The sequence below is a fragment of the Typopeltis vanoorti genome, chromosome 9 (assembly GCF_054136105.1).
Source record: "Typopeltis vanoorti isolate ZY-2024b chromosome 9, IOZ_Tvanoo_1.0, whole genome shotgun sequence".
Classification (NCBI taxonomy): domain Eukaryota; kingdom Metazoa; phylum Arthropoda; class Arachnida; order Uropygi; family Thelyphonidae; genus Typopeltis; species Typopeltis vanoorti.
The window spans coordinates 130,289,351-130,315,357 of NC_143557.1; the positions used below are offsets into that span (position 1 = coordinate 130,289,351).

The window sequence follows — 26,007 nt, forward strand, 5'->3', positions numbered from 1 at the left end:
AGCGACTACGCTAACCGATCGGCCAACAAGGACGGCATATTTTGATGTATTGACAGTATGTGATGCATATTGGTTAGGAGAAATAGCTGATTGTTCCCGGATAGTCAATGTGCCACTACCTAGTTTTCTTAGACGGCTATGCTTTTCTACTGGAGTGCCGAAAATCGAATCTTTCTGCTGTCTCAGTTCATTTCTTCTGTCGGTTGGTGTCAAGGCAGTGAATGAGTTCATCTGCAATGTCAGGATTTACACACTATAGGTATTCTTGGTACAGGTTATTACTGTCATCGTCCGATCCAGATATATATTCCTTCCTGAAGCCTCTTGGAATGGTGTTCTTACCTAAAGCTAAAACAGCTCCCACGAATCTCTTGTAATTATTGCATGTTGTAGGGATCCAACAGACATATTTATCGAGATAGGCAGCAAATATATCCCAATCGACTTTCTGGAAGTTCCAGTGGGAACGTTGGATGGGTCTGACAAGGGGTACTTGCAGGCCTTCTTCTAATATCATTGGTTTATGTTGGCTTCGCGGAAAGTTGGAAAGAACTCTTCTCGAGGTAGGTAACGGTCGTCCATTGTTGTCTTGAGTGACGAAGCAGAGGTCGGGGTTGTACTCCCTGTGCTGACCTGAAGGAAGATCTATCTTTAGAATCGAAAATTAGGTGCATGTTGTGAATTTCTGTCCATTCACTCAAAGTATCTATGCTTTCATTGTTGGAAGCATATTTCCATAGCGTGTGGTGGCTGTTAAAATCACTTATATGCATCGTACGGTGATTGTACACTGGTAGAACTTGTGGAGGTCACAAAAGGGCAGGGAGTTCTTATACACGTTGGTAAAGGTTATGTTCCCTATCATAATTGTTATCAGATGCACGCATCACAATGCTACTTGTAATGAGGTGGAAATCTTCTAGGGTACGCAGGTGGCAAGGCCATGTGCATGATGATAAGTGGCTGGAATGATAATGTAACCAGGAATTCCGCCCCTGAGGTGGAATGGATCCTCATCCTTACAGTGATTCTCTTGTACAAGAACAATGTCGACATTGTAATCATATAAAATCTTTGAGAGGCATTCACAATTTGCTCTCCATATACCCTCAATGTTAATTAGACAAATTCGGACAACAGGTCCAATATTTCTAGTCATTTCGAATTAGCCCTTAAGAGAGCTAATTCGTGTTATTGAGCTCATGTGTGCTGCAACCAGGAGATCGAGAAAATAGTCGGTTGCCAAGCCGCTCTAGGTCTTTAGCGTTATCCAGGTGCACCACGAGGAGATGAGCTAGAATTGCACCCCAAAAATGTAAGTTTAAGATTATTATACTCGCATACAGCATCAGCAGAGTCTAAAGATTCTAGCTCCATCCACTCTATTCTTCTGATTTTGTCGTTAACTATAGTTTCGTTTATATGCTATTATATTGTTTTGTAGTCTCAGTGAGTTTTAAAGGTTCTGTTCAGTATGTGACTGTAATGTAGTGACATATCGGACGTCTGCCAGTTTGCACGTTATGATGGCTGCTGTATAGTTGTTTAGAGGGACTCGTATATTTATGTGGTCAATACAGCATGAGGTGATTGTATTTTCGATAATCTCTTCTGGTGTATATAATTGTATGGATGGGATTTTGATATATGTTATAAGAGGTCTACGTATTATGCTGTGTGTTGTTATTTATGTTCCTCGTGTTTATATTCATGTCACCTATTATTATCAAGTATTCTGAGACGGCTTTTTACCCTGGCAGAAAGCCATCTATTTAAATCATCTAGAAATTTTGTGGTGCTTAAATGGGGGTGGTCAGTATATTACGTTTATTATCAAGGAGTTCGCTTGTTTGATATTTTTAACTTCGATGCATATATTTTTTGCAAATTCTAATTTTTAGTTTATTTCTATTACTTCTAATTTATCTTTGCTACATATTATTATACCACCATCTGGTTTAGTTTGTCTGCAGTGTCTGTGTTGTTGAAAGTTTAGCATTCGGTAGATGGTTGTCTCTTCGTTTGTTGTGGATACTTCTGTTAGTATTAAATATCCGTGTTGTCTCTATCTTCCTTCAGATAAGCATGCTGGCTCAGCCAGTATTTCTGAATGGTCCTGATATTGATATGAAGAACAGATATTCCGTTATTTGGGGTAGTCACTTTCCATTCTGTTATCGAGCTTAGAATGTGGTATCTGTCACGTTCCGGGGTGATTATGTCTGCTTGTTAGTCTGCGTTCATGGAGGTTGGTATGTTTTCTTTTGTTTTTTTTTACGACTAATCAGTGTTCCTTTTAATGTTGCAGACTGATGAGGTCTTCTTAAGATTTTATTTGCATTGGCTTTGCATCTTGCGTCTTTTTAAGGAAAAACACTACTACTACTACTACTACCACTAATAATAATAATAATAATAATAATAATAATAATAATAATACAAAACTATATTACATCTTCTCAAAATTATTTTATCAATTTCACAATAACTCGGCATCATTTTGTAATGATTAGTACTAGAAAACTGTACAAGATATGAAAGAATATTTTCTCCATAACTAACTTATTGCTAACTTGGTCTTATTACTTTTAGTTATACTTTTAAATTCTATTAGTGTGACTATAACTCACAAGATATAAAAGGAACATTTAATATATCTTATTTTTGATAAATTTACAAACCTTTTGATAGTCTTTTCGTTTTTGCAGAATTCAACTGTACGAACCCTTGTTTGAATGGAGGTTGGTGTAACTCAAATGACACATGTATATGTCCAGATGGCTATTATGGATCACAGTGCGAGAAAAGTAAGTACTATTTCATCTTTTACCATTCCAATTAAATTTTGCTTCTTTAATATTAGGATATAAGATTATCTTATTTTGTCAGGAAGTTTCACGAAATATGTGAAGTAACAGTCCAAAATATAAGAATATCATTCATATACCCTGTAATGATTGCCAATGAGAATTATGTGATTTATTGAATATTCTGAAATTTACTACTTATATTAATTTACTAAATAAATTTAGTCACACCATCGTTTCGCCCGCTTTAGCTAGCATTACGAAAGATACTTTATAGACGCAGATGGTCAGTGTAGACCGGGAAAACTGGCGTTGAGAACAAGAACAGTATATGAAGAAGACCGTGGCTCTCTGCACTGCTGTGTCAAATGCTGATGGAAGTATACGATGGTGTCCCAAACTTTGTGCAGCGTAACACTATCAGTTCTATTGCAGTTCATTGTATTCTGTACAACATGAACAAGAGCAATCTCTACGATTTAAAAATGAAATTACCTGTAGAAATCCCGTGTCAAATCACAGAGATTATTGAAAACAGAAATTTGAGTGAGAGGACTTTGAGAACTACATTATTTTAATGCGATCAACTCACTCTAAGAAACGTTTTATTACCCTTTTCTTAGCTTTATGTCAATATGGAATTCTGTTTATAAATATGATTTTCTATGCACAGACTGAATTTTAATAAAAATCTGCAAGGAACCTACCGTGGAACTAAACAAGTCGTGTGTTTCACATAAAATTGTTTTGTCTTTCTTGGAGACTTGTGTTTTTCATTTTCAGTTAAGATGGACTCATAAATAGTACAGACACATATTGGATGCAGGGAGCGAGATAAACTTATTTACCTTAAATTTCTTTTTACATGAACTTTCCTAAGTTATGTGTCATGTTAAAATTCTCAACAAAAGAAATGTTGTGAACTCCATATGGAATCATATAAGGATTTATCCAGAGAACAAAAAATTCAAATGTTTAAAAGATGGTCCTAGAATTGGACCACCGAAAACGACATGAAGCTCTTAACTGGTGGAGTGTGTGCAATTTATTTTCAAATCTTTTTCTTTTTTATTGACTTCCCACACACAAGACCTATAATGCAACAGTGTCATGTGGGAAAACGGGGTGATGGAGTAAAATAGACACTGCCAATGTATTTATTAAATAGCTCAGGCTGTAAAACGGTCTGAGGAACGCTGTTCCAAAGAACAAAGAAGTAGCTGAAATAAAAAAAATAAAATAAAAGTTGGTTCGATAAGTTTGGAGTTGAGCTGTGTGCGGATATTGAAGAATGCCTTTTTTGTGCTTATACATGATTAGAAGAAAGGAATTGATCCACAGAACAAACGACTTAAGTGAAGCAACTCTCATGAAAATAGCTAAAAAAGAAATGACAATGCTTCTTTTTTTCTTCTTCCTCGGCACGACAGCCCCATGCAGGGTCTTGACCTCCCATGGTTGGCCTTCATAACTCGCCACGAGGTACGGGTTGTTACCCCCCCCACGCTCAATCATGTGCAAATCTCTGTAAAGCGTTGTGTTCTTAAGACCAATTTTCCTGCTTTGCCGGAGGAAAAATCCCATGTAAACTGGGGAGAAAAACTCTGCTGTCCACACCCAAGACCGGCTAACTTGGCTATGTCTGAAAAAGATCCTCATGTCAGCGAGAATCGAACGTAGGACACTCCTTTCCCAGGCATATGATTGCTCTGGGCGTAACCACTTGGCTAACCGCGCGGACCTATGACAATGCTACTGTAGAAAATGTGTGGGTGAGTTATTAAGCTAATTGCCAATTTCCGGAAGTACTGAGTATTCTTAAGAAGATTTTGATGAGTTTCCCAAATGTGAGAACAACGCTCTGGAATTACACGGAATTGAGATTTATAAGGTACTAGGATTTGTACACCAAAATGTAAGTCTTTTGAACTAAAGATGCCATTTTCAGAGACTAACAGGCTATGGATGTGAATATGGATGTGATAATTTTCTATGGACACAGAAAATGTTGAAGTCCAAATCACAATCTTTGATGAAGCACTACATGGCGGTGTGATTGATGAAGTTCAAGGAATTACGATTCCATTTCTATCTAACGCAGCGTTTGTGTGAAATCTTCCAGTAGTGTTACTGTTCCTTTGTTTTTTGAAAACCATATTGTGTTTTTGGGATGATGTCAAATTTTTCAGCATATGTGGAGAATTTGCGATACACAAAGCGCTCCATGATTTGTTTGATTACTGACAATGTGGAGATAGCTCTGTAGTTACTTATGTTTCTTTTTCCATGTTTATCTATAGGAGTGATTAATGCTGTGTTTAGTGTTTCAGGTATGTGCCCCATTTCGAAGATTTTGATTTTATTTAACAGTTTTAGTATAACTGGACATTTTACACACTGTTAGTTGAGTGTCTTTGAATGCATTTTGGACGGATTCCATGTATATCTAGTCCTGTAATAATAATAATTTTTTTTTGTCAAATAACAATACTTTATTATCTGCCGAATTGATTACATATTTTTATTTTTGTTAATGCTTTGTTATGTATTTTAAACATGAAAAAAGTTACATCGCATTAATCCTTAATATATATGAACATAATAATAGATATATGTACAATAATAAGACATAATACAATCATAAAAGAGATACAAAACATTACAGTCATAAAAGAATAGGCTACAACTGTATGTCCAGGTTGATTATCCAGTTAACTGCACTTGGTGTAGCATGGATGAAGTCCAACAGCTTTCCATTGTATGCACGTTGGGCACATTCTGCTGTAATATGATTAATTGTCTGGAGGGGTGATCCACAGTCGCACCTGGGTGAGGCAATTATGTCCCATTTGCAAAGATGGTCTGCACTTCTGCCATGATTTGTGCGGATTCAGTTAAGGCTATTAATAGGGTCAACCAATTCATGGAAGTCCCCTGTTAAAGTGCTACACCAGGACTCTTTCCACTTCTCCTTCCTGTTGAAGCTTGTCTCTGCAAGATGTTTTGCTGTTAAGATTGAAGGGTGTCTTGACTTTAGACTGTTTATTTCTAAGCGTTGGATGTCTTCGTCGATTGGAACATTTTGAATTTCCATGATTTTGCTGTATTTATGTAGTAGAAAGTTGGATCTGTGGAGGTGGGATATTGCTTAGCACTGGTAGCCACTAGGTTCGAGTTGATTTCACAGTTCCAGAAATGAGGCACATAGTGGTGTTAAGCTGAGCATCAACCAAATACACATGGGCGCTGTTTAGGCATACGGGTGAGCAGTATTCAGCTGCAGAAAAGATCAGCACTTTGTGTATAGGAGGATGGTTGTCGAATAGTGAGACATTTAGTTTCTGTGAGTAGGGTTTGGGGGTTTTTTGAATGTCATTAGCTTTGTTTTTCCAGGGTTTATATATATATGCCGTTTTCGGTTAACCAGTTAGTGATTTGTTTGATGTCGTGTTGCATATTTGTGTAAGCGATATTTGCGTTGTTGTAAATGGATACTATGGCCGTGTCGTCTGTGTACTGGATGATTTTACTTTTCAGGGGAAGATGGCTTATGTCGTGTGTGTATATGTTAAATAGAATGAGGGATATGACAACTCCTCGTGGTACTCCACAGGTTACAGGTACCGCTTTGCTAAACGTTCATCCTATATGTGTGATGTGCTTTCTGTTTTTCATGTATCCTTTAAACCGTTGGAGTAGACCACCTCCGATTCCGATATTCCTTAGTTTCGTTAACATGGTTTTGTGTGTTAGTGTGGCAAATGCTTTCGTTAGATCCACTAATGCTATTCTGTTTTTATACAATGCAGCGTTTAATAGGTCTGTGAAATCTTCGAGGAGTGTTGCTGTCCTTTATTTTTTTGAGAACCATATCGTGTTTTGGGGATGATTTGGAATTTTTCAAAGTAAGTCGAGAGTTCGCAATGCAGATGCCATAGATGGTTTGGTTGATTACAGACAATGTGGCAGTGTGTCTGTAATTACTTGTAATGTTTCATTTTCCATATTTATGTATGGGTGTGGTTAATGCAGTCCTTAGTGTTTCAGGTATGTGTCCGGTTTCGAAAATTTTATTTAACAGTGTTTGTATAACTGGAAGTAGGTTGGTTGAAAGTTTCGTGATGTCTTTTGGTCTGATTCCGTCTATCCCCGGTCCTTTGTTAGGGTTGATTTGTTGAATTACAAGTGATAGTTCTTTTGTTACTGTGGGAAACTACATCGACTTGGTTGCTAGTGGACCTAGTGGAGAATGTTTCTTTTTGTGGAGGATTGATTCTTTACTCCAGTTTTTGGACAGAGTTCACGAAGTGCTGATTAATACTGTTTACCAACTGTTTGAGGGATTTGTGGTCGCAAGCAAAGCTGTGTTTTATTGTTTTTGAGGCTGTGGTTCTGTGTGCATTGTCCAACATTTCAATAATCAGGTGCCAGGTTTCCTTTGTGTCGTTCTGAGCTGATTTTAATTTATCTCTATAATGGTTTCTTCTTGCCGTTCTAATCTGTGTTGTTAAGAGATTCCTTTTCTTTTATTCAGCTTCTAAAACGGTATTGTTAGAAGACTTCTTAAGTTGTTTCCATAGGGCATCTTTTCTTTGTATGTCTATTAATATGATGGATTAAACAGAATCCATGGATTCCGTTTAACTTGAGAGCGTATTTTTATTTTTGTTAATGCTTTGTTATGTATTTTATTAAATGCAAATAACAATAATAATAAAAATAATAATAATTTTTAAAAAAAAAATAATAACTTTATTATTATTCACATATAATATTTACAATACATACTTGCACACAAATCTGCATACAGTTATTTACACGCACTGCTAACGTATATTTTTTTTAATGATAGTAATATTTTTTTTGTATACAAGTATATTCTGTATATATCCATATACATTAACTTACATATATTTTTTTTATATTTTATTATATCTCAGAAAAATTACATACATACATACATACATACAATAATAACAATAATATATATATATATATTTTTTTTTTCACGTTTAAACATTTTATTATATCTCAGATAAATTACATACGTAGATACAGCAATAATTATAATACATTACAATTGCGAATAACAGATACTTACAAGTTAATAATATTTTGAAATAATAATAATAATAATAATATATATATATATATATATTTTTTTTTTTTTTCTGTATAATCTATTATATTCTTTCTTTGGATGGCATTTCTGTTTTCTTCCTCGAAGCTTAGCAGAGCTTATCTGAGGTAGATAACAGATGGCGGTGTTTCACGTAATGTTTCTATACTGGTCGCAAGGGTGTTCATTTTACTGTTTGTTGGTACGTGCTTGTAAGACTTCAACGGGGCACAGTCAACTGGGCGACGGACAACTGGGCGATAGCCAAGTGGGCGACGGACAATTGGGCGACGGAATAAAAGATGAAATATGCAATTCTATTCTGTTGATCTATTACCAGGCAAAAATTAGTTAAAAGAACGGTATAAACAAAAAAAATTGAAAAATCTTGCATTTTATTTTTATTGTGTAGAATTACGAATTGTATTGAAGTTATATTGAAATTTCCCATAGAATTACGGTACAAACATAAAATTTGAAAAACCTCGCTTATTATTAAGTTTATTTTTATTATCTGAAGAAATATTTCTGAGCTTCACTGTGTAAGGTGTCTTGTTTGGCAATTTATCATTTGGGCGTTTTGTGTGCAGTTATTTAGTTTAATACGCATTCACAAGATATTTTGACTTCTATTAAACAGTAAGACTAGTTGTTTGTTTGTTTATTACATCGTTTCCAATATTTATGTCAACGTTACAGTTACTACGTGCAAAGAACAAGTTTCAGTAAATAAAAAGTATGTATTCAAAATTTATAATCTTAATCGTATACTAAATTCTATACGTGACATCTAAATTAATTTAAATAAATTTCAAACTCTTGATTATCTCTCAAATGAAACAAATTGCTAAGTACAATTATATAGAAGTATAAAAATATTTCACTATTGATATAATTAAGAATTTTTTTCAGTACTATTTTTCAAATAGCACTGAAAAAATTCTTAATTATATCAATAGTGAAAACTTTTTTTTACATTTTATTTTTATATTTATATTTCTTGTTTCTATTCTTCAGAAATGGATAATTCAAGAATATTAAGTCAAAGAGACAAGGAAAAATGCTTGGAATGGGTATCTTTATGGTAAAGACAAGATTGATAAGAAAGGTTCAATTCAATTTTGGCGATGTGAAAATAAAAACAAAGGATGCAAAGGTAGAATCTGGACAAGTGTCGTTGATGGATCACTAAGTTCTGAAAAACAGGAACACACATGTAGCTGCTCTGGAAATGCGGCCAGAGTAATAACGCAAGAAGATAGTACAACAGCCAAAAAATAGCGGATATGACAGTGAGCAACCCATCACAAATCAGAACTCAAGTTCTACAAAATGTTTCTTCTGCGGAAGAAGGAATGTTTCCAAATCACAGCAGTCTGTGCAGAGATATTCAAAGAAGAAGTAAAAATTTAAAAGCCCCAATTAATCCTGATTCTAGGGAAACAATAATTATTCCTGAAGGATACTTAAATTATGAATTCAGTCCATCACAATTTGAACGTTTTTTATCGGTTGATTCTGGATCAGAAAGGTCGACCTCATGAGAATATTAATTTTTGGTCGTGAAATCCATGCAGTGTGGAGCCAAAGCATGAATGAATTATTTGTGGGTGGCACATTTTTACTTTCTCCCCCTCGTTTTGCTCAATTTTTTGTTATTTTGGCTAGAAAGGAAGGAGTCCTGTTTTCCCTGTTTTATATTGTTTATTACCTAATAAGACTCTTGAAACATACACAAAATTATTTTATATGATACGCCAAATGTGGCCATTACTAGATCCTGAAAATATAAATGTGGATTTTGAAATTGCCATTCATCAAGCGCTATGTATAGTATTTACACAAGCTAACATAAATGGTTCCTTTTTTTCATCTCGTACAAAATCTTCGTATGCATTTAGCTTCATGCAGTCTTTTAACCAGATACAATTCTGATGAGCAATTCGCTTTAAATTCAAAAATGATCACTTCGCTTGCTTTCGTTCCAGAACAAGATATTATTTACTCTATTTCTGAACTTGAGAATCATTTCTCCAATGAATTTGAACCAATTTTAGAATGGTTTACGAACACATTACATAGGCCGTCTAAGGAATAATAGAACCAGGACTTCACTGATTTTTCCCTCAAATAGTCTGTGTACCAAAGAACAATAAATGGATAATCGTGGCATGAACAAATGATTTGAAAGAGGACAAAATGGAAATGATAGAGGATGTGAAGGAATTACTTGAGGTAGCAAAAGAGAAGAGTGAGAGAGTTAGGACAGTGAGTATTTTACCGCAGTATGACAGTAAAGTGTTTAGAAGGAGGGCCATAATTGCCAATGACTTTATGCGTGGATTATGCATGGAAAGTGGTGTGGAATTAGTGGATGTGTGGAATGAGTTCGATGGGCGAAAGGACTTATATAAGATGGATGGGTTACACTTGAATGGAGTTGGTGTACGGAGGCTTCAAAAAGTGTTGATGAATGATGTGGAAGTGGATGTACAGACTCAGGGAAACTAAATTTATTAAGAGGAGGGGGGAGTGGATATGCTGACTTTAGGGAGGCAGTTGAGTGTATGAATGAGTATATTATGCCCGAGCGAGTACGAAGGATAATAAATCAGAATGGGATAGTTAGTATAAGGCATCAAAGTAGGGATGGGATAAATGGGCTTCTGCAATTCATGTGCACTAATGCCAGGAGTATTAGGAACAAGAAGGAAGAGTTTTTGGCCTTGCTTGGCACTTTCAGACCACAGGTTGTTGGTATTAATGAAACATGGGTGACAGAAGATGATAAAGCTAGTGGGATTGAATGCGACGGGTATAGCGTGTTCAGGAGTGACAGGGTGGATAAAAAGGGGGGAGGAGTGTTATTGATGATAGCTGATGAGTTGCAGCCAAGGAGTATAGAAGTTGAACTGCAGGATAGAGAAAAGAGCACATTTGAGGCTGTTTGGTGTGAGATAGAATCTAGCAGAACAAAATATACAATTGGGTGCTGCTATAGACCAGGTGATGGAATCGATGGTGGGGATAGTATGCACAGGCAAATAGAAGAAATGAGTGGAATAAGGGTAATTATTATGGGTGATTTCAATTATGGTAACATTGACTGGAAAGAGGAGAGGGCACATGGGAGGAAGGAATTGGATTTTATGCAGTTATTAAGGGGCAACTATCTGCGGCAGCATGTAGTGGAAAATACTAGGGGAAAGAGAGTGCTTGATCTAGTAATTGCAACGGAGAATGTGGCTGTAACGAATATGACCATGTTGCCACCAATTGGTGAGAGTGACCATAAGGTCATGACTTGGGAGGTGGCTAAAGGAGTGGAATTTACAATTAATACAGGGTACATGTGGAATTACAAGGCTGGTAAGCATGACAAGCTTAGGTGTGTGCTTGGTTCAGTGCCATGGCATGTAAAACAGCAAGGGCTGGATGTTGATAGTGCATGGGAGGTTGTTAAGAGGTGTTTGCAGGAGGCAATGGTTGACTGTATACCAAGAGTCTGAATAATAAATCAAGTAGGGGTTAAATGGATGAATAACACTATTAAGCTTGAGCTGCAAAAAAAGAAACAATTGTGGAGGGAATTTAAGGAGAAAGGTGACCAGCAGGCGCAGGAACAGCATAAAGCTCAGGCCAGGATGGTAACAAGGGTGGTAAGAAAAGCAAAAGCGGATTACGAAAGAAAATTGGCCATGCAGGCTGAAGAGAATCCCAAACAGTTTTTTCAATATGTTGCAAGTAAAAGGAAAAATGTTCATGGTAGAATGATCTTAAAATGCTGAGGGTAGGGAGGTAACCGAATCAGTCGATATAGTGGAATTACTGAGCGAGCACTTTGCAAGAGTATATCATCCAGGTGGTGACATTGCAGGAATGGAAGAACCAACAGCTTATACTGGAATTGTGATGAAAGAAGTAGAGGTAACTAGTCTATTACAGAACCTCAATGTCAATACATCTGTGGAATTGGATGGTATACCAGCTTGTGTCGTACGTGAAGCGGCTAAAGAATTGTCAGTGCCCTTGACCATTTTGTTTAATTTGAGCCTCGGGTCGGGGCCAGTCCCAAGGGGGTGGAAAGAGGGGAAAATAGTTCCGCTGCATAAAGGTGGTTCCAAGGCTGCTGTTGAAAATTACCGGCCAATCAGCATAACGGGAATCATTATCAAGGTCTTGGAGAAAATAGTCAAGAGGAAAATACAAGATTGGATAGAAGAAAATGGGATACTGTATCGGGGACAGCATGGTTTTGTGAAGGGTAGGTCATGCCTCAGTAATTTGCTCACGTATTATAATACAGTGACGGCTAAACTGGATAAGGGTAATGGGTTTACAGTGATTCTACTGGACCTTGCTAAGGCATTTGACAGGATACCACATGGAATTCTAATCAGTAAATTGCAGCATATGGGGATGGATATAGGGTTGGTGAGATGGATAGGAGGGTGGTTGACAGAGAGTATCAGAGAGTGGTTTATTCAGAAGTAAAATCCACAAGACGACCTGTGACTAGTGGTGTGCCATAAGGATCTGTTCTTGGACCACTGCTGTTTAATTTGTTCTTTAATGATATAGGAAAGGATCTGAGAGGAACAGTTCATTTGTTTGCGGATGATGCAAAGTTGGGTAGGGCAATAGTGAATGCAGATGAGGTCAAAATTTTGCAAGATGATTTGGATAGATTGGAGGTCTGGGCTAAGGTGAATGGATGTCAATTTAATGTGGCAAAATGCAAGATTATGCATTTTGGAGTGAAAAGATTAGCAGCAGATTACTACATTGGTGGAACTGTACTCCAGGAAATTGATGAGGCACGAGATTTAGGAGTGTTGGTGGATAAGGAGTTGAAGTGTAGGGGGCACGTTGCAAAAGTGGCCAAATCAGCTCATCAAATCACTTGGTTGCTGAAGAATACGTTGAAAAGCAGAGACAAGCAGGTTATTGTTCCTCTGTATCGAGCCTTGATAAGACCTCATCTCGACTACTGTGCCAAGATTTGGTCACCTAGGTTTCTTCTTGATGGGGAGGAGGTGGAGAGGATCCAGAGGCGAGTGACCAAGATGATAGCAGGTCTGTGGAATGAACCTTATGAGAACAGGTTGAGGATTTGTGGGTTGCAAAAATTGGTTGATAGGCGGAGGAGGGGAGATATGATTGAGACATTCAAATTACTGAAGGGTTTCTAAAATTAATTCAGAAGATATTTTTGAGAACAGGGCTGGTTGTGGGAGGACTAGGGGACATCCATGGAAACTCGGTAAAAGTGTGATTAGTAAAGGTGTTAGAGCTGGGTTCTTTACTTGTAGAGTAGTGAATGAGTGGAATGCGCTCCCAGAGTCTGTGGTGGATGCTGTGACAGTGAATGAGGTTAAGGCGAGGTATGATAGATACTGTATGAATGTAGAATAGCTGTGATGAATATGATTTGGGGCCTCTCTCGATGAGTCTAATGAATCCCTGGAGTTGCCCGTAATTAATAATAATAATAATATTTTTTTAATATTTTATTTTTATTTTTTTATTTTTTTATAATTATTTTTAATTGTTCTTTCAAATATTTACATATGTACAATGATCATCTATTCAGTATATTATTTTACACGGCTCAGCAATTTGTGCTACATATAATGAGATTTAAATTGTAATGATGACAACAGTTTTTTTTTTTATATATAACAATCATAATAATAATTTACAATTATATTGTTCAGAGTTACATAAGTTGTATAATATTACATGTTGTGGTTTACTATTTTTTTTTCAAGTTTGAAAAGGTGTGATTATACAACAGTATTTACACATATGCAATCTGAATATTATGTGTCCTTATTTTCACAAACATAAGGTGTAAACTCATGATTTACTTTTAAGAGAATTTTTTTTTTTTTTTACATTGCATACATTTGTTACAGTTATTATATACATTACATTCATTTGTTTACATATGATACATTAATTTACATTTGTTTACATGTGATATTTACATTACGTACATTGGTTTACATATAATACATACATTGGTTTTCTTGTGATACGTACATTACATGCATTTCGTTACATATGATACATCTTGGATGAGAACTAATTTTTTTTTCCTTTCCCAATAATAATAATAATAATAATAATAATAATAATAATAATAATAATAATAATAATAATAATAATAATAATAATAATAATAATAATATTTTTTTAAATGTAAGTTTAAGATTATTATACACAGCTTCAACAGAGTCTAAAGATGCTATCTGCATCCAGTCTGTTTTTCTGAATTCATCGTTTTCTATTGTTTCGTTTAGAATGCTATAATACTGTTTTGTAGTCTCAGTGAATTTTATGGGTTCTGGTCCAGTGTATAACTGTAATACTGTGAAATAATGGTCTGCCAGTTTGCATGTTATGACGGCTACTGTGTGGCTGTTTGGAGGGAGCCCTTATATTTATATGATCAATGCAGGATGAGGTTGTTATATTTCCGACTGTCTCTTCTCGTGTATACGACTGTATGGATGCGGTTATGTTATATGCCGATAAGAGGTCTAGGTATTGTTCTGTGTTGTTATTTATGTTCCTAATGTTTATATTCATGTTTCCTATTATTATCAACTATTCTGGGGCTCCTACTTCCGTGGTTGAAAGCCATTTGTTTAGTTCTTCTAGGAATTTTTTGTGGTGCTTAAGTTGGGTGGTCTGTATATTGCGTTTAATATCAGGGAGTTTTCTTGTTTGATGTTTTTAATTTCGATGGATATGTTTTCTACGTATTCTAATTTATAGTTTATTTCTGTTACTTCTAGTTTATGTTTGGTAAATATTATTATACCACCGCCTCGTTTTGTTTGTCTGCAGTGTTTGTGTTGTTGGAAGTGTGGCATTTGGTAGGTGGATGCCTCTTCGTTTGTTGTAGATACTTAAGACAGTATTAAAATGTCTATGTGGTCTATATCTTCTTTCAAATAAGCTTGCTGGGTCAGTCAGTATTTTTGAATGCTTCTGATGTTGATGTGGAGAATAGATAGTCCTTCTTTGGGGATAGTCACTTGTTTCCATTCTGTTATTGATTTCAGAATGTGGCAATTATCATGTTCCGGGGTGATTATATCTGCTTGATGGTCTGCATTCATGTTGGTTGGTGTGCTGTTCCTTCTTTACGAGTTGCCAATATTCCTTTCAATGTGGCAGCCTGTAGAGGTCTTCTACGGATTTTATTGATTCAATGGGGGAGCCAATTTTTTGGATTAGTTGTATTATAGTGTCTTTTAAATGTTCCATAGCAGTTTCTGGGAGACCATCAATGAGCAGATCATTTTTGTACTGCTGTTGGTTTGAAAGTTCGTACTGTTGCTTTAAAGAGTTTAGTTCTTGTCGTAGTTCCGTTGTCTCTTTAACACAGAACTTTAAAAGAACGTAGTTCTTTAACACAGTTTTTGATTTCTCTAACTGTCTGTAATACATCTCCTACCGAGTTATTATTAAATTTAATAAATTCCTCATATTGGTTGAATTTTTCTGTAATTTATGCGGTACGTTTTTGAAATAGTTCTCCAACAAAATTGATTAAACAGTCTTTTAGGTTTTGTAGTCTATTTTCAAGTAATGCATTTAAAGTTGGCTCACCTGGGTTTCCGTTTCCTCTGCTGTTGATAGCTGTTTACTGCCTTCGGTTGTTTTCTGCATTAGCTGTTTTCCGCATTAGCTGTTTTCCGCTTGAGGTCGAAGGCGACAATGGGGACACTTTCACTCGTCACGATTCTTGTTTGATTTTCTCTACCAAGTGGCCTCAGACAATCCCGAACATATAAAATGCATGATTCTCTGGCATTTCCTACATGTTATGTGGTTTTCTTCCCCCATTAAGTCTTCTTGGCATTTGTAGCACTTCATATTTCTTGTTTGACGATCTTGCTGTAATTTCTAATATGGGGACTTCCTTTCTTCTCTTTTCGCATTCGAAGTAAACATTGACCAACGTTTACTTCGAATTTTGAGTACTTATAATTTACTTATTACTTAACAGATACAATTTTTACATCAATATGTTCGTCTTGAAGAACGGAATTCACTGATATACTTTAAATTTTAATTCACAAGAAAAAACCTGCTTTGCAGCTTAAAATATGGGAGCATCGAAATAGCGTGCTTGCGACCGCTCGCTGCTAAAGCGTCCTCTATTATTATTATTATTTTTTATTGATTGCTAAAATATTTATACATACAATAAACATCTTGCATGACACCGCACCCTATAATTTTACAGAGTTCAGCACTAAGTGCTGCAATTCATACGTTGGATTTCAATTAAAATTTTTAATAATACTTTTTTGCCTTTGTATTATGTATTTACAACACATGTTCTTCTAATATTAACAATGAAGGTTATACAGAATTTTTTGTATAATTTTTATTTTTTTATTTTATTTTTAATTATTTTTTTTTAAGTTTCAGAAAGAGAGATTATACTTACAAATTTCTGCATTTGCTTATAAGGATTACTTGTAGATGAGTGAGACAAGTTAATCCCACCTACTTCGAAGCTTGGGTTAGCTTTTGTGAAGAGAGTGGGATTTAGCCTGCACTATTTGTGTTGTTGCTACTGTTTATGTATGGGATGTAGGAATTGGATGCTAGTGATTTGTGATGTGTATATTAGTGTTAATGGTTTCTTAACTTTGTTGGTATATTTTCCAGAGTTCGTTTTTTAATGGTCTGTGGTTATCTACGTGTTTTAACTTTCTTGGTAGGTTGTTGAGTTGCGTGGGTATCTGATCTCACAAAAGAACTGTATGAGGTTGAAGGGTGTGGGGATGTAGAGAGTTGTTGTAGGTTGTGTTATACAATATGTGTCTCTGTTGTTTCGATAGGTGATGTTGAAGTAATTCCTTGTTAATGTCATGTAGTGTTTCAGGTTTTTAATGCTCAGAATTCTGTGTATCGCCGCCATGTACTTATCGGATATTGGTTGTTGCGTGTAAGGTGTCCAGATCACTTCTGACACGATTTTCCTGTGTAGTGTTTCTAATTTTGTTAGGTGGCTGTTTGATGTATTTCCATAGACTGTTATTCCGTATCTTAGTAGGGATTCGCAGATACCGTGATAGGAGTTTCTTTATGTTGGGTGGAATAATGTCTTTACCTTGGAAGAGTTTTGCTGCGATGATCTGGAGTTTGGTGTGTAGGTATTCTATATGTTTTGTCCATTTATGGTGGGAATCTGTATAGAGACCGAGGTATTTTGCGTGTGTTACAGGTTTGATTTCGCAACATTGGCAGGTATTTTTGTTGTTAATGCAGCGGTATGTGTGACAATGTATCGATAGTGATGCAGGGCGTATGATTCTTGGGTTGTGTATTATCAACATCTGTGTTTTGGTGCCGTTGATTAGAATTGCGTTTTGGTGGAAGTATGTTGTGATTTCGTTTAGGTCTTGTTGTGCTTTGCAGAGAGCTGTGTTAATGTCTGTGTGGATTGCTAGTAGTGCAGTGTCATCTGCGTATTGAAATATTTGACTTCTTATGGATATGTTATGAACATCGTTAATGTATACGTTGAATAGAGTGGGTGATAATATGGCACCTTGAGGTACACCGTGATTTACTTGTATACTCTGACTGTGACATGTACCTATTTTTGTTACTTGTGTTCTGTTTGAGAGGTAGTTCTTGAACCATGTATGCAGTGTTCCTCTTATACCTATTGAGTATAGTTTGGTGAGTAGTATGTTATATTCAAGTGTCTCAGATTCTTTGGTTAGGTCCAGCAGTATAAGTACGGCGTATTTGTTTTTGTCGAGAGCTTTGTTTATTGTGTCAGCGATGTCTTTTAATAAAGTAATGGTGCTTTTTGTTTTCTGAAAGTCGTATTGGTTTTATGAGATGATGTTGTACTTCTGGAAATAGTTCTGTAGTCTGGTGTGTGTTATTTTTTCCAGCATTTTTGATATGACTGGTAGTGTAGCTATTGGTCTGTAGTTCTGAGTACCATTTCTTTTGCCGTGTTTGTATATTGGAGTAATTACTGCAGTTTTTAGTTGTTGTGGAATAATGCATATGTCGAATATTATGTTCACGAGTTTCAAAAGTATTGGATTTATTTGTCCAAAATGTGTTATAAGGTCTGTGAGTCTTATTTTGCTATTCCTGGAGTGGTCTTTGGTTTTAGTTTTAGGAGTGTTTCTTTATATATATATATATATATATATATATATATATAACCCTGCATCATTTTGTAATGATTAGCTAGCTAGCTGTATAAGATATGAAAGAGAGTTTTCTCCATAACCAACTCAGTTTTATTACTTTCAGTCTATTTTAAATTCTTCTAGTGTGACTATAACTCACAAGATATACGAAAAGAACATTTAATGTCCCTTTCGTATATCTTCGTATAATTTGATAATATTTTCTTTTTTGCAGTCTTCAACTGTACTACCCCTTGCTTGAATTGGGGTTGGTGTGACTCGAATGACACGTGTATATGTCCAGATGGCTATTATGGGTCGCAGTGCGAGAAAAGTAAGTACTATTTCATCTTTTACCATTCCGATTAAATTCTGCTTCTTTAATATTAGGATATAAGATTATCTTATTTTGTCAGGAAGTTTCACGAAATACGTGAAGCAACAGTCCAAAATACAAGAATATCATACATATACCCTGTAATGGTTGCCAATGAGAATTATGTAATTTATCGAATTTTCTGGAATTTACTAACACAGTTAATTTACATATTAAATTTACACACACCGACGTTTCGCAAGCTTAAGGTTGAATTATTAAAGATAGTTTATAAAAGGAGATGATCAGAGACAGAGGTAGCTTCTTTGTTTCATTTTATTGGTGTTTGAGAGAAATTCATAATAGTTTTTTGTAAGTAATTGCTTTGTAATTTTCTGTGCCGCTATGTTAAACAAATAGCACAGGCATCAGCTCTCTGTAACTCTCTAGGTTTCTTTCAGCGAATTGCAATTTGTTGAGTAGATGCGTCTTGTGGCTTTTCTGTAGTAATTATTGTTGTTATGCGTCATGTACTTTGTTGACTTTAGTCTTTTTTTTCTCGTATGTTATTCTGCTTAATCTGTAATTTGATTGAAGTAAAATTTTAGTGATTGTGCAGTGTCACAGGGGTTTCACCTTTTCACCTTAAATATTTTGTGTTTTGTAATTGCTGAAAGTATGTTTGTGGGCTGTTCTGTTCATTACCAGGATGTCAGATTTATCATTTTATTTTGTAACGATTGTAATCTATTAAGTTTGTAGTCCACCAGAATGTGTATGATGTAAGTAGTATACCAGGCACTTCTGACAACATCAAGATCAAGTTAAGGATTCGTGGCGTGATTGGTGGGACACTATATCCCACGAATCCTTATCCACTAATATATCTTTCTTTTCTATTCAAAACAATAACGTCACTTATTTAGAACTAACAAATTACGTCACTTATCTTCATCTGATAACAACCACATCGACGACACAATTCTTTATCTTATCTTGATCTTGTTCAAAGTGCCCAACCAATCATGAGACGAATCCTTATCTCTAATCATCACCCATAACTCCATACGCGAACAAAACAAACAACGTGACGTCACACACACACAGATGAACCCCAGAAAAATTCCTCACATTCCAAACTCATGACGTCATCATCTGAACAACCTATCACGTCACGATTCCTTATCTTATCTTGATCTTGTCAGAAGTGCCTGGTATACTACTGATATAATTGCGTATTTTAAAATGTTTTCACGTAATGGTTTATAGATTAGTACAGATTATGATTTATATATTATATTATGGATTATGGTTTATATTTTTGTGTGTGTCGGGGCAGTGTCTTTTAATCGGTATAGTTGGTTTGCTATTATCCTGAGTTTGTTGTGTAGGTAGTTTGTATGGATATTCCATCTTTTATCAGCATCAAAGTGAAGTCCGAGATAACGTATGGTTTTCGCCTGTGTTATGGTTACGTTCTAGGATTCGCGTTTTTTGTATAGGAAGATGGATCTTGGATAGTGAGATATTATTTTCTATGGGTAGGGTTTGAGGGTTTTTGGATATCATTAGTTTTATATTTACAGGGTTGTAATACGTAACTGAAAACAGCATATATATATGCTGTTTTCAGTTAGCCATTTGGAAATCAGATTGATCTCGCGTTGCATATTTGTGCAAGCTTGCGACGTTGTGAATGGAAACTACGGCCGTGTCCTCTGCGTTTTGGAAGATATTACTTTTAACAGAAGCAGGCTAACATCGTGTGTGTACATGCTAAAGAGAATGGGAGACAGAACAGCTCCTAGTAGCATTCCCCAGGTTACCAGTACCTCTTCTCTTTGCTGTCGATGGTATAAGTGTGATCTGCTTTGTTTTTCATGTATACTTTAAGCCACTGGAGTAGAGGACCTCAGATTCCAATATGTATTACTTTTTTCAACAAAGTTGTGTGTGTTTGTGTGTCAAACGCTTTTGTTAGATCACTAAAAGCGACTAATACTGTTCGGTTTTTATGTAACGCAGCGTTTAATAGGTCTGTGAAAATTTCCAGGAGTGTTGCTGTTCCTTTATTTTTTGAAAACCATATTGTGTTTTTGGGATGATCTGGAATTATTCTATGTACGTGGAGAGTTTGCAATACACAATGCGCTCCATGGTTTGGTTGAATACAGGCAATGTTTCGATGGGTCTGTAATTACTTATGTTATTTTTCCATGTTTATATATGGGAGTGATTAATGCAGTCTTTAGTGTTTCAGGTATGTGCCCCGTTTCAAAGATTTTAATTCACACTTTTAGTGTAACTTGACTTAAGTTAGTTGAGTGTGTTTGGATGTAATTTGAAGGGATTCTATGTAGTCCTAGTCGTATAATAATAATAATAAAGTTTTTTTCTTAATAATTGTTTTTTATTTTTAAATAAATTACATACATACATGTGCAATAGTATTTTTTTCATTAAAATTATGATTATATATTGTGATTACATATTTAAATTACGTGATACCCATATTGCATACATTTATTTCATTACATATGTGATACTAAATGGTGAGCGTATCTCATCTTCCAATTGAAACATTGGTTATATATTTTCAAGCCAACTCATTTGATCTATGACTATGAGTTTGTGCGTTAGGCTAAATGGCTTGTTACGGTCAAAATGGTTGCTTTAATAGGAATGCATTTAATATCACGATAGTCTGGTCACTCTCTACCGTCAATTGCATTCTGAGGTCAGTATGATGACTTGTATGCGAGATGAAAGCGAGCATTTCTGGAACAAAATCCCTGCCGCCACCGTATGAGACTGAATAATTCCATTTGAAAAATCCTTATATAATCGAATCCATGACCTTCCTCTGAAGGCCATCATGGTTACCAAGTGAACTGCAGACGCTGCTGTAATATATTATGATGACGCATTATGCCAAATTTATACACCATGAATTAAATGCTAATATTGATATTCATAGTTATTTTATTTGCATAGTTACGTGCGTAAGTTAGATTAATAATTAGTTCTTTACAGTGATGGACATAGAACAGACACGGGATTTGAACTCTTTCCAATGTCATCGTTACTATTAAAATCTTTTGTAGCTAAAGATCTAAGGGAAAGTTTCATTGCAGTTTTCTTCAGAATAACTATTGATTTATAATATATTTATATTTTATTTTTAAATGACTGTTATTGTGAATAAAATGTCTTCCATGATCTGAAAACAGCCATGCAGTACATTATTTAATAGTATTGACTTATGATATTTTGGACGTCAAAAATGTGTTTCAGTAAATAATGGAAAAGCCTTATGCCAAAGATTTTAACCCTAAGAATCTGGATTTTCAACACTAGTTAGTGAAAAGACAACATTTAGAAATCGATTGGATGCCAGAACAGAACTTTGAAAACTATCAGAGTTTGAATCTTTCCTGCAAATGATTAGGGAAATGTTCTCTTGATTGAACATCTAGTGAATGTATGATGAGGAAAAATAGACTGCTTACAAATGCATTGAGCAATAACGTTTTTTTTTTCTTTTGTTTTGCTTCTTGGTTTTGTGACATCTAATGTCTCAACGTTTCTGCATATGTTTGAGCCTTGCAATGAATGAGAGGATGAATTTGGGATATTTAATGTGAGTTTACATTCCACACTAAGTTCCAACTATCGAAGGCATTAAATCACTTTTGAACTGGAAGAAAGAGTCATGAATAGCTTAGGCTCTACATCAAAGTTGTGTCAAGCCTTGTCCATCTTCTCTGAATCATGGGAAACAGACACACTGCACCCTTGTTGAACCCATTAACTGATTGATCCTGAGCGAACCATCCAGGATCATTTCCTTTCTAGTTTTATCCTTTCCTTTCTAGTCGTAAATAGTCTTATAAATACAGAGAATCCTTTCAATCTTCATATGATGAAATGAGTCTCACTGTACAAAACTGTGCGGTGTTGTAACCCAGTCAGGATGGTAGTCTAGAAAATATGGAACATAAAGCTGCTGTAAGTACAGAACTGTCATTTACTGGTAAACCCCACCGCCATCATGAACGCGAAGGAAAGTCTACCACATAAAAGGTTGGTTAAGTGAGTGTTCTAGTTTACAAAATACTATTTTGCACAATGTAGTATGTTCGACTTGAGGATTTTTATAATCTTACATTGAGTATATTTCTTGTTGCAAAGAAGCGCTTTCTCTGCAATATATATATTTGACAAACAAACATCTCTGATATTTGTTTTCACATATATAAAAATTAATACTGTAACAGTTTTGCTTTTTCCATAGTGTTCTTCATTTTGCTGAGAATTCAACTTTCTTTTAATATTTGTTTTTGTTTCAGAAAAATGCAATCCACGTTGTATCAATGGAGGTTGGTGTGATGAAAATAATGGCAATTGCATATGTCCAGCTGGATTTACTGGATACCGGTGCCAGAAAAGTAAGTTAATTTGCTATTTCGCGTTCGACAGCTTAAATCAATGAAGGAGGGTGTGGTGATGATGATGATGATGGTAACAACTGCAGTAATCATCGGAATTTCGGTCATGATGTCAGATAAATTAGGGTTATTTTCATCTTTGTGTCTTTCTCTATTTGCTTGTGATCTTACTGTAATGTTATCTCCTAAGAGACAGATAAATGAGATCACTTTTTTACAAAACTTTCTTTATTTTTTTCAGAAGATTGTATTCCACGTTGTATCAATGGAGGTTTTTGTGACAGAAATGGTAATTGCAAATGTCTATGGGGATTTTCTGGAGACTGGTGTCAGATAAGTACGTGCTGTTTCCTCCATTACCCTATGAACTCTATTAAATTTAAATTGTTATATTTTATGATAGTTTACTGAATAGAAATGTAATAGAGGACACTTCACACGTAACGATAATATAACTCACTGTTTGATCGTGATCTTACCGTAGCCTTGTGTCGTAGAAGATAAGAGATACATCACATCAATGAAATAAAGAGCCAAAAGGCTTCACTTCGGCGATGTAAAAATTATTTAAATTAAGGGGATATTTAATCCCACATTATTTCAAAGCCGAATAAGAAAACTCTAAGATATATATCACAACAGTGATATATGACATCACTTATTTTCCATAATTTTCTTTATATTTTCAGACGATTGTTCTCCAAGTTGTATCAATGGCGGCTGGTGTAATAGTGGAAAATGCATATGTCCATTTAGATTTTCTGGAGAATGGTGCCAGACAAGTACGTACTGTTTTCTCCATCACCACATGAATTCTGTTAATTTTAAATTGTTACATTTCCTGATATTTTACTGTACAGAAACGTCATAGATGACACATCACGTTCCTTTTAGTTTTTCTACACGTAGTGATCCTTTCGCAACCTCTCACTGAACCTATATATTTGTTATAGAGGAATGCACTCCAACGTGTATCAATGGATGGTGTAACAGTAACGGCGAATGTGCATGTCGATATGGTTACTATGGATCGCGGTGCCAGCTGAGTATGACTTCGTTTTTACTATTTGAGTTTTTTTTTCCATAATGTTCTCACGCTTATAACACACTATCATTTATTATTTATTCATTTTTCTTTTATTCACAACCTCTCACTGAACCTGTATATTTGTTACAGAGAAATGCAGTCCAACTTGCGTCAATGGAGGTTGGTGTAACCCTGACGGCGACTGCATATGTCAATCGGGTTACTATGGATCGTGGTGCCAGATAAGTACGACTTCATTTTCTCTTTTGCTATTTGGGTTTGTTTCATAATTTTCACACCGTGTTATATGACCTTACATTGCCATGGAAAGAATGGATACAGATAGAAATAAACCATTATTTTCGCTACAGTATCCTTATAACACAGTACCATTTATCATTTATTCATTTTTCTCTTGTTAAGTAATGTTTGTGTGATAATTTTCTGATATTATTTCTTCCTAGGCGATAACTCTCTCTCATTGGGACCAATTATTGGAATTGTTACCGGAATTATTATTTTAATTGCGATGGTGAATTTATTAATTGTCTACTGTCGTCGAACCACGCGAACTCCAGGTGCAGAAATAGGTACGGTTGGACCACAATCATTTCCAACAATCCATCATGGTGCTCCTTCATCTCTTTATCCTAACATTTCTTCCGGCTATGTTGTATCGAACGTTCCATCTGCAGGAGTACAGCAAGCCCAGGGTTCCGCTGGTCCTCTACAACAACAACATCCTTCTAATGTTCCAGTAAATACAGCCACCAAATCGTAATGGAAGAAGTGTTTATTAATACGTTGAAATACTCATAATTCTTGCATTATACTAGGCACCAACTGAGATTTAATGAAATTCAAGCACAGTAATTGTAACAATCAGTTTTGGATTATTAAGTCTGAAATTTAGGATGCGAACATTAAAATAAAAGAAATCCTTAAAGTGAATGTATTCTGTTCCTGGATCTAAATATAAAACTCTACATGAAATTGTAATGTCGAGAATTATTTATATTTTGAAAAGATTTAAATAAGTAGTAATTAATTTAGTACCATCTGCAATGACTTTCTTGTATCAGCTATGTCGAAAATAAATCTCGATTCAAATTTCTTCATTCATGAGTTGCTGTGATATATTTCCTTCTTCTATCTATTTTCCTTTTACATATTTCTGTAAATAGATATTATGTAGTAAACCTTCTTGACGAAGAGACAGCCTAATTCCTTTTTTGATAGATTAGGTGTCCAACCTGTTTCAAATAGTATTTCACATGATACAGAATTGTGACATAGGAATTAGCCATTCGTTTACCAAATGTGGAGTTTATCACTCTGTAAACAAGTTTACCACTACGGGTATTGTTTATCAAATAGAGAAGGAGAGAGGATGGATTATACACGGTTAGTTACACTTTTTATTCACCTGTTCACTTCGTTTCAAATAAGCTGTTCGTTTGTATGTGTGAGCTTGCGCGGGCGACCTGTTTTTTTTTTTTTTTATAAAGAATAATCCACTGAATAATTACCCTATGACTCCCATAATCGAAATGTAATAAACCAATAGTACCTTTATTTATTTATTTTCAGATATTTTTACTTCATAATGGGACATTTTTTCAAACCACTTTTATGCCTCGAATAAGTAAGGTGGTATTCTTATCACGCCATGTCATCTACGTCCAAAAGACATTTAAACACATTCCCGGAGTGAGTTATTCAGTGTGTTTTTCTTTGAAGTCAAATCCTAGTGGTTCGCAAGATGTTTTACTGGTAAACGATAAAAGCTGTATTTATAGTGTGTCAGCGAGATATACGATTTGTGAAAAAAATTGTCTTTGTATACCACATTTACTATTTCAAACCATGAAGTTCCATTCGCTCTGTGTAAAACTTGTCATGGAGGTATGATTGATGTACTTTATTGTGCCTTTTACACTGTAATGGGCGAGAGTGTGATTTAAGATGGTTGGCTGAAAATACCAGAAAAAAAAAAAAGAAGAGATAAAATTCTTAATGTGCAATGTGCACTTGTCGGATATTTGTTGGTCAGTCAGTGTGCCCATATGTCTAATATTATACGTCCTTCTGCTCGATTAGCTTTAA

General features: G+C 35.3%; 1 protein-coding gene across 2 annotated transcripts in view; it reads left to right on the forward strand.

Moving 5' to 3' along the window:
* LOC150103546 (uncharacterized) overlaps positions 1 to 25,019 on the forward strand; it is a 37,882-nt gene extending 12,863 nt beyond the window's left edge. For both annotated transcript variants that reach the window (XM_090397799.1, XM_090397800.1), the window contains exons 4-11: positions 2,709 to 2,807; positions 18,346 to 18,444; positions 22,776 to 22,874; positions 23,116 to 23,211; positions 23,564 to 23,656; positions 23,828 to 23,920; positions 24,052 to 24,147; positions 24,366 to 25,019. In XM_090397799.1, coding sequence (XP_090253925.1) covers positions 2,709 to 2,807; positions 18,346 to 18,444; positions 22,776 to 22,874; positions 23,116 to 23,211; positions 23,564 to 23,656; positions 23,828 to 23,920; positions 24,052 to 24,147; positions 24,366 to 24,682 — 992 coding nt within the window. In that variant the 3' untranslated portion in view covers positions 24,683 to 25,019. The remainder of the gene's footprint in view (positions 1 to 2,708; positions 2,808 to 18,345; positions 18,445 to 22,775; positions 22,875 to 23,115; positions 23,212 to 23,563; positions 23,657 to 23,827; positions 23,921 to 24,051; positions 24,148 to 24,365) is intronic.
* Positions 25,020 to 26,007: the final 988 nt, after the last annotated feature.